Below are 8451 nucleotides of genomic sequence, written 5' to 3'. Positions count from 1 at the left end.
AAATGAGAAAAAAAAAAAAAAAAAAAAAAAACACAGGCCAGACTGCAGCCAGGTGGAGGTAGGTTTTTCAATGCGAAGAACAAAAAAAATCACCCCTGCTGTCTTTTTAAAACCTCGGACTCTTTTCCGAACGTGAAACTCCACAAAAATATGAAACACACACAAAAAAAAAAAAAAAAAAAAAGGAGATAAAGCTTCCATAATATAACAATACAGAAGCAGGTGAGGTTTCAAGAAGACAGCGACATTAACGAACAGGAAACAAGACGTCCTGAACAAAAGATGCGTTTCAAGGCAGAACAGGTTTTTACCGTTAAAAACACAGAGACTCGTTGTTCCTACCGACGAATCGGAAACAGGAAGAACGTATCCCAAAAAAAAAAATACGGAAAAAAGATGCTTTTTAAGACTTGACGAGCAAAATGCTTTTTTCCATTTGCACATTTCATGACAAACAGCACGTTAAATGGTGAACATCTGCAATAATTGATATTTAGAGTAAAATGGCTTTCAGTTTAAAACACTTCCAACCCCATCATGGCCATTTTTTTTAATTCAGCACAAAGTTGGACTGATGCCAAGATTCATTTATGTGTATTTTTGTTATTTATATGCATCTGCTTTATGTATAGCAACCTAAAAAAAAAAAACCACCAAAAAAAACCAATTGGGCACGAAATGTCGCCGGTGAAAGTCGTTTCTTTAGAACGTCGTCAGCGGCCCTCGAAGCCGACGATATCGTTGTCATCAAACTAAAAATCATGCGACACATCTGCTCAGGAAGCATAATCAATCTTTAATCGAATCACAATGAGAAGGCGGTGGCGTAAATCTGTTTCTTTTTTTTAATATAAAACAATTCCACGACAACTCTTTGATCAAAAAGTAGGCGGCGACTCACGAATCACGGCGAAGGTCAAAAAGGTAAAAAAAAATTATTTTTTTTAAAAGTTACGTTTTTACTTAATTTGCGCTTGAAAACATTTTTTTTTATACTAAATATTGCAGTATTGCTGCTGCTGCCTCCAACGACGACCTTTCAAAATAAAAGGTCAGGACAAACAGTCTGTCCCTCTTTTTCTGGCAAGAATGAAAACGTTACAAAGTTTTTTTTTGTTTTCCCCGTCACGACTTTTGGCTGATTTTGCTACGACGGCTCCGGCTCACAGTTCTCGGTCCACTTGTCCAGACTCCAGTCTGCGCAAAAAAACCTGAATTCTCCTTTAATATGGCTACCGTTTGAGATCCAACAGTTCCAGACAATTATCAGAACACACACACACACACACACACAAACTGAAGTGACGGAGCTGGAGGTGGACCGGGGGGGGGGGGGGGGGGGGGGGTCGAGGCCGGGAGTTGTGTCCAGAAATCAAAAACCGGGTCCGTACAGTACTGGACTCGCATGAACCTGATAACAGAGTGGTGTCGGGCCCACGGGGGTCCGCCTGAGGCCAAACGGGGCTGAAAACACACTGAAGAACCTTCCTGATCGAAGGACATTGAAATAGCATCTGGAATTTAAAACTGGAATAATACAAACATTTTTAAAAAGCATAAAAGTGCAGTTTGACCAAATAACCTTTGAAGCCACCATCAGAGCGGAGGGATCACTGGTTAGTATGGCTATAGAGACGTCCTGAAAAAAACAACATTCAAGTTTTCATTTCAAACTACTGAAGCTGACGTGGCTTTCCAGTTATTTGGCCGCTGCCATTTGGCATCCCCAAAAAAACAAAAAAAACAAAAAATGAAATTTAAAAAAAAAAAAAGAGTCTTTCAGTGTGCGTTCAGCCAAAAACAAAAATATATATAAAAAAACAAAAAAATATATATAATAATCTACTAGCTCCATCCTCGTTTCAACGTGTTAAAAACAAACATCCTACTCTCTACAACAGTCAGCAGTCAAGGCATGAGAATGACGAACTCTGAGGCAACGAGTGTGTTGTTGTTGTTGTTTACTTCCATGGCAGCGTCTACACAGTCCAGATCTGTTGCCAGAAAGTACTTGAAATGTCAGAAAACGTTGTGCGTTCTTGTCCTTTGTACAAAGTCTCCTCCCCCAGTCCGCCACTAGCTGCGCAGCTGGTCCAGTCTGGCGTTGAGCTCTTCCTGCCTGGCGTGCAGCCGGTCCCGCTTGGCCTGCAGCCGGTGGCCCTCGTCCTCCAGGTCGTAGATGCAGTCCCGCGCCTTCTTCAGGATCACCACCTTGGACGCCTTGTCGTTGTGCGACAGCTCCGGCACGTTGTCGCGCAGGTGCACGAAGCAGTTCTTCAGCTCGTTGCGCCGCTGCCGCTCCATGACGTTGTGCGTCCGCCGCCGCTCCTCCTCGTCTTCCGTCTCCGCGGAGACGCGGGACGAGCCGTGGTGATGGTTGACGCCGCCGCCGCCGCTACTACTGCTGCTGCTGCTGCTGCGGTGGTACCGCGACGAGGACGACGAAGACGAGCTGCGAGAGGAGTGGTGGAAGCGCGACGAGTTTTCGCTCCCTCGCGAGCGCTTGCTGGACGAGGAGGGCGGCGGCGAGGCGGGACACGGCGCCGCGTAGTTGTGCTGCAGGTGGATCTCGAAGTAGTGGCGCTGGTTAGCGCGCTGCTCCTCCTCCCGCTTCAGCTGGCGGGCGGACAGGTCGGACAGGGAGGGCCGGGGGGAGGGGCTGGAGGAACAGCGCACCACGGTGACCACGTCGATCTCCTCCTCTGGAAGAAGAAGAAGAAGAAGAAGAGAGGTGAGTCCAATGACCTCCTGACCCCGTGACCACAAACAAGTGTGTCGACACTCTAAACACACAAACCGGTCGGCAGCAAACGTGCAGGATTACAGCAACAGATAAACGTTACGGGAGTTTTGATGCCTATAAATAAGTATTTCTAGTCAAAATTGGCACATTAATTCTGTTCAAATTAATTGAAAAAAAAAAATCCCATTTTTAAAACATATTTTTAGATTGAGCGGTGCTTAAAATAAAATAAAAGGAAAAGAATTCAATGCCAAGTCAGCCCTCTGGTTTACAAGCAGAGGGGCTGGAGTCGGTAACATGACTCATTAGGAGTTAATGGATGAAGCCGCAACAGTTACCGCTGAACATGAGTCACTGCGCACACACACACACACACACACACACCCCCTCCCTGGTCGATTATCTCTCCTAAAACCACTCATCTACTCATGTCACTGGAGGGCTGAAGCCCCGCCCCTCCTCCACTGCAACAACATCCCCAAGTCGTAAAAGAAAGAAAAAGAGCGCCCGGATAAGCTTTGAGTGCAAAGAACAATTTGGGCTCAGTGCCACTAAAGCTAACTGTGAATTATCAATGAAATCGCTGGCGAGGCTTTTTTCTGGGCGCGGAGCGTTGATAGACGGATAACGCCGCACAATGACAAGGCGGCGGCGGGCGGACCGGAAAACCAAACGCACCAATAAGATGCTAACGTGAATTTAATTAGAAATAAGATCCTGAAATTGATTTTGAAGTCAGAACAAATCTCAGAAATTTATTTTTTTTATATATATATATATAAAATTGGGGGCATGAACTCACCGGAGTCGCTGGATGAGTAGGTGGACAGCTCGCCGCCGGTGGACCCGTAGTCCGACGTGGCCTCGCTGGCCTCCTGGGCTTCCATCAGGTTCTGGCAGTCGAGCGTGGAGCCGGCGATCTCCTCGAAGATGCTGGTGTTGATGTCGGAGAGCAGCGGGCTGGAGCCCAGCATGGTGGACACCAGCTTCTCCTCCAGGTTCTTGTCCCCCGCCAGGCACTGCCACAGGCAGTCCTCGTCGCTCTCCAGCGGCGAGCAGCGCAGGCCGGGCTCGCCCTCCTTCTCGCCGCCGGCGCTGGCGGCTGCGGCGGCCGAGTGGAAGAAGTCGCAGTTCCAGTTGAGCTGCATGTCGTGGTCCTCCAGCAGGATGTCGGAGACGTAGCTCAGCTGGTCCTCCTTGGAGAGGGGCTTGCCACCGGCCAGCCCGGTCTTCATCGGCGGGGACTGGGGGGGCGTCGGCAGCGACTGGAGGTCCTTCATCAGGCTCTGGCAGAACTCGTCGTCGAACAGCAGCGGCTCCGTGTAGAGCCAGTCCTGCGACTGGGAGAAGCTTTGCAACATGTTGGCTTGCAGAATCTGGGAGAACAAAAAAAGGTTTTTAAAAAAAAATCTGAGAAGAAGTTTAAATCCAGACCAGTAGCTCCAGTGGGCAGGAAGTAAATCCCAGCAGCAGCCGCCACAACAGCACGTGTCGTAGTGAAAGTTTTAAAACCAGTTTCTCCAGACTTGAATTTATTATCTGTGTTTACATCACTCTAGCCCCGCCCACTACCCCGCTAGGGGAGGCAGTAAATCAACCTTTTAAAAAAAAAGGAGAAAAAAAAGATTTAAAGTTTAAACCCTCCCGATGACATCATAGGAACAGCTGGGAGAAGACAGAGGCAGAAACTTTACACCTCTTTTCCACAATTTGCATTCCCCCCCCCCCCCCCCCCCCCCCACCTCAACACCTGTAAATGGAGCCCGGCTGCCTGCTGACATGGAAAACAAAAGCCCTTGAGATAAAGAATGAGTGGCTTTACCCCCTCCCCCTCCCTCTGGTTACTCAACACTTAAACCCCTCTGCTACTGCTTCACATACATGACACGCATCCCCCCCCCTCCCCCCTTCTCAACTTCTCAAATACTTAAAATTAAAAAAACTCATTTGCACAAAAAAAACCAGAGCATTTAACTCCCCCCCGGAGGCTCTGCTGTGAACCCAATGACCCAGCGGAGGGAAAGCATGCTGATTTACTCCTGCTTTCAACACACCCTGAATGCATCACAATAAATAAAAATAAAATCCTTTAATGCCATTCAGAGAAAAAAAATGAATAAAAGCAGCAGACATAAATAAAGCCTTTTTTAAAAAAGGGAGGCAGTCCCATTAGCAGAGGGGGAATTCCTTCGCTCGGCTCATGGAGACTTATGGGATGTGCATGTGTAGCCGGGCTGTGCGGGGAGAACAAAGCCGCAGTGTGCGCGCTGCAGACCGGCACTCTTTTATAAAAAAAGGTGCCTTTCTTGACCCACCACGGGCTGGGAAACCGGAGTCACGACTTAAATACAGGCCAGAACAGTAATTAATGACGTTAATGATGACACCGCCCACACGCACGCACTTTTTTTTATTTATTTTTTTTAAATCACACTAAACTACTTACAATGCATGTTACTCACGAGACATGGCAGCTTAAAGTCAGACTATGCTGTGTGTAGAAGAAGAAGTGAGGCATGTCAAATATATATATATTAACACACATTTGCGTTGACCGCGCACGCGCCTCCTGCACCAGACTGCGCACGCGATTTAAAACCGCAACGTGCATTAAAAACCACACACAAGTTTTTTTAAAGTGTTTCCGTGTGTGTGTGTGTGTGTGTGTGTGGAGAGATACAGGACATACAAGTATATTAAAAACTATTTAAAAATTAAAAATTATACATTCCGGTAGGTTGAACTCGGAGGTCATTTAAACCACGACGTGGCTCCACACGTGAAACCAGACATGCATTTTTTTTTTCTAATTCCAACTATTTTAACACACGCACGCGCACATTTATAACAGCAACCAGCACACACACACACACGCAGTTTCTCCACAAAAGCAGCCATGAGGTGACTTTTTTTTCCCCCTTTTAAAAAACGCCACATGCGTTATAAAAAAATTTTTTAAAAACGAGCTTACCTTCAAAACGAGAGCGGAGGAATAAAGATGGCCGAAAGAAGAAGAAAAACAAACTAATAATAATAATAATAATATCCGAGTTAAAGTCCACGGAGGGGTCGCGAGCAGCGGATCAGCCCGAGCGGTGTTTTCTGCGTGTGAAGTTAAAGTTGCAGCCGGGCAGCATGGTGTTTATATCGCGGCGCGCGTGCTCCGCCGTGGGCAGACAGAGTGGGTGTGGCCGCGCGGAGGGTCGCTGGGTTTGTATGTTCCCTCCGAGCAGCCTGGGCGGGGTGTGTCCTTCCGCCAGCCGCACACACACACACATGGGAAATTGCGCCAAAACCGTGGAAACGGGGATAGTGGCAACCGGTAACCCCCCCTCCTCCCCGGTTGATCCGTCTCCGGTTGACGTTGAGATTGAGTCGTGGCGGACGATACCCGGGAGAGACTGCGCGTGCGGGTATTTTTCTCGTGGTGGGTGGGGGGGGGGACTATGTTTTTTCGTTGAACCGAGCGGAGGGATACCAAGAAGCAGGCTTGGGATTCCAGGAAAATGGTGGCGGGTAAAAAAGAAAAAAAAAAGTTACGACAGAAACACACGTGGATCGCGAGGAGGTGCCGGGTGTCTTACTGCCTGTCTGTCTGCCTGTCTGTCTGTCTGACGTGCCTGTCTGTCGCGCACCGGAGCTGCGCAGCAGAAGATCCGAGGCGATTTTTTTTTTTTAACGGGGAAAAAAAAAAAAGAATTGTGAGATGCGTCACCAATTTAAAAAAAAAAAAGAGAAAGAAATGTGTTAAAGGAATAAATAAATAACTTTAATTCATAATGAGTGCAGAATGTGGGTTTCTAATGGGGTGTCAGAGAGACAGGCGGAGAGACAGACAGGCTGCATGCTTTTAAAGCCACGTTGTCCTCCACGTCCGACTCTTGCAGGTCAGTTTCACCATCCAGCGCCCACTCCTCTTCCTCCTCTTCCTCCTCTTCCTCCTCTTCCTCCTCTTCCTCCTCTTCCTCCTCTTCCTCCTCCTCCGTTACTACTACAACCACAAACTATCTCAAACTGTCATCCACGTCGTTTTTTGAGCTCTCCTGACATTTAACTCCACTCACATGCTCCATGAAAGCGTCTATACGGGCTGCGCGTGCACGCGCTGTCAATGTACACGTTGTGAATAATTAAAATGCACTTTTACAATGTTTTATACATCGTGTGCACTTAAATAAAATAAAAATAAAAATCATAATAAACTGCAGAATAAATGCATGAATAAATCCGCGTGGAAATAAAAGGAGATGCAAAAAAAAAAAAAAAAAAAATTATATAAAACACAAAATGTGATAGTATGTTGTTAAAATAAATTAAAAAAAGAAGCCCCGTGCGCGCGGGGATGAATGAACTCCAATCATCCCCGCTCCGGTACCGCAGCCCTCCCTTTCCCCACCCGCCTCGCGCAGCTCCTCTCCGGTCGCCGCACGTTACATAACCGACGAGGATTCGCCGGTACACGTGCGGGCGCGTCGGTCAACCAGTGCGCGAGCCCGCGTCGGTTCACGTGCGTTTCTCGGCGAGCACGGAGGGGGAACTCGTAACAGGAGTCTGCATGCCGACCACATACACGCAGCTCTTTAAATGTACACGCGCGCGCGTGTTTCATAATGCACATGAGGCGGCTCGCAGACCATATATATACATATTATGAATTATTGTTGTATATATATATATTATATTATATATATATATTCTTGTGTAAGGACCACTGTTGGTAAAAGTATGTGCACGTGCGTGGTGCACGCGGAACAAAGAGGTAAAGTGAAGCTCACATTGCACCGCAGTGTGTCACCACATGTAAATAAACACGATGTTTATTGTTATTCCTGCATCGCAGCATTGTTGTCTGTCACGTGACACATATATTCCTCCAGAGAGTCAATGCTCTCCACCGTAATCCAACAAAGAAATAATTATTATATATTTTTTTAATTGGTGTTTTCTTCATATTTTTTTTTTAATTCAAGTGCTGCTCCACATTGGGAGGGTGCGTGCTCTGTGTGCGTGTGCGCAGCAGCTGATGCAGGGCGGATCACAGCAGCATGTTGCACACAAAGAGAGGACCTGATGTGAATAACTGGGTTAATGTGCCACCTACCGGCCGGCTGGCTGGCTGGCTGGCTGGCTGGCTGGCTGGCTGACTGGCTGGCTGGCTGCTTTCTTGCCCCGCATGCTAAGACACCCTGCTGGCTGGCTGGCTGACTCACTTTCATGACTACAAGATCACAAATAGCAAAGAGATGTTTCACAGCCATCACACCCAAACACATCTGTGCTACTCCACGAGTGTCCATGTTTGTTTCCTGCTGGACAAAGATGATGAAGATGAAGAGCATCCATCTTCACCTCCACGCAGAAGGAGGGACTTGTTCACACGTCTGTCACTCAACATCATCCAGGTTTATTTTTGAAATATATCTCATTTTATATATATATATAACATATGTGTTTTTTTTAAATTTCTTGCTGTATATGTGACAGATTTTTTTAAATATTGTTTTAAATAAATAAAGGTAAATTAAAAATCAGCATAAAATGACTTGCATAAGGCAAACAGTCATTAAAATCTGATAGTTGTGTCCCCTCCGACCCGACAGTGATGCAGGAAATACATCTTTCAGTGGAAACTACTTGTGGCTCTTCCCATTCCTCAGCTCGTACGTCTTCGATTCCTCTCCTCTCGATTCCTCTCCTCTCGATTCCTC

The 8451-nt window shown here is 46.8% G+C and overlaps 1 protein-coding gene across 1 annotated transcript; it reads right to left on the bottom strand.

Annotated features, from left to right (window-relative positions):
• Positions 1-776: 776 nt before the first annotated feature.
• Positions 777-6080, bottom strand: mych (myelocytomatosis oncogene homolog). The gene is made up of 3 exons (XM_034533581.1): positions 5715-6080; positions 3546-4119; positions 777-2702 (listed from the first exon to the last, which is right to left on the bottom strand). Exons 2-3 carry the CDS (start codon positions 4102-4104, stop codon positions 2077-2079), a joined length of 1185 nt encoding a protein of 394 aa, XP_034389472.1. The 5' UTR covers positions 4105-4119; positions 5715-6080; the 3' UTR covers positions 777-2076.
• Between the last annotated feature and the right edge of the window lie 2371 nt (positions 6081-8451).

The sequence above is a fragment of the Cyclopterus lumpus genome, chromosome 5, assembly GCF_009769545.1.
Source record: "Cyclopterus lumpus isolate fCycLum1 chromosome 5, fCycLum1.pri, whole genome shotgun sequence".
In the NCBI taxonomy this organism is placed as follows: Eukaryota; Metazoa; Chordata; class Actinopteri; order Perciformes; family Cyclopteridae; genus Cyclopterus; species Cyclopterus lumpus.
Note: the sequence above shows the minus strand (reverse complement) of the source record. Positions and strands in the feature narration are given on the sequence as shown.

Bases quoted from the DNA above. Each gene is read 5' to 3' on its own strand.
- mych (XM_034533581.1), bottom strand. From the start codon at position 4,104: ATGTTGCAAAGCTTCTCCCAGTCGCAGGACTGGCTCTACACGGAGCCG. The intron at 2,703-3,545 runs GTGAGTTCATGC...TTCTTCTTCCAG, and splicing joins CTACTCATCCAGCGACTCCG to AGGAGGAGATCGACGTGGTC.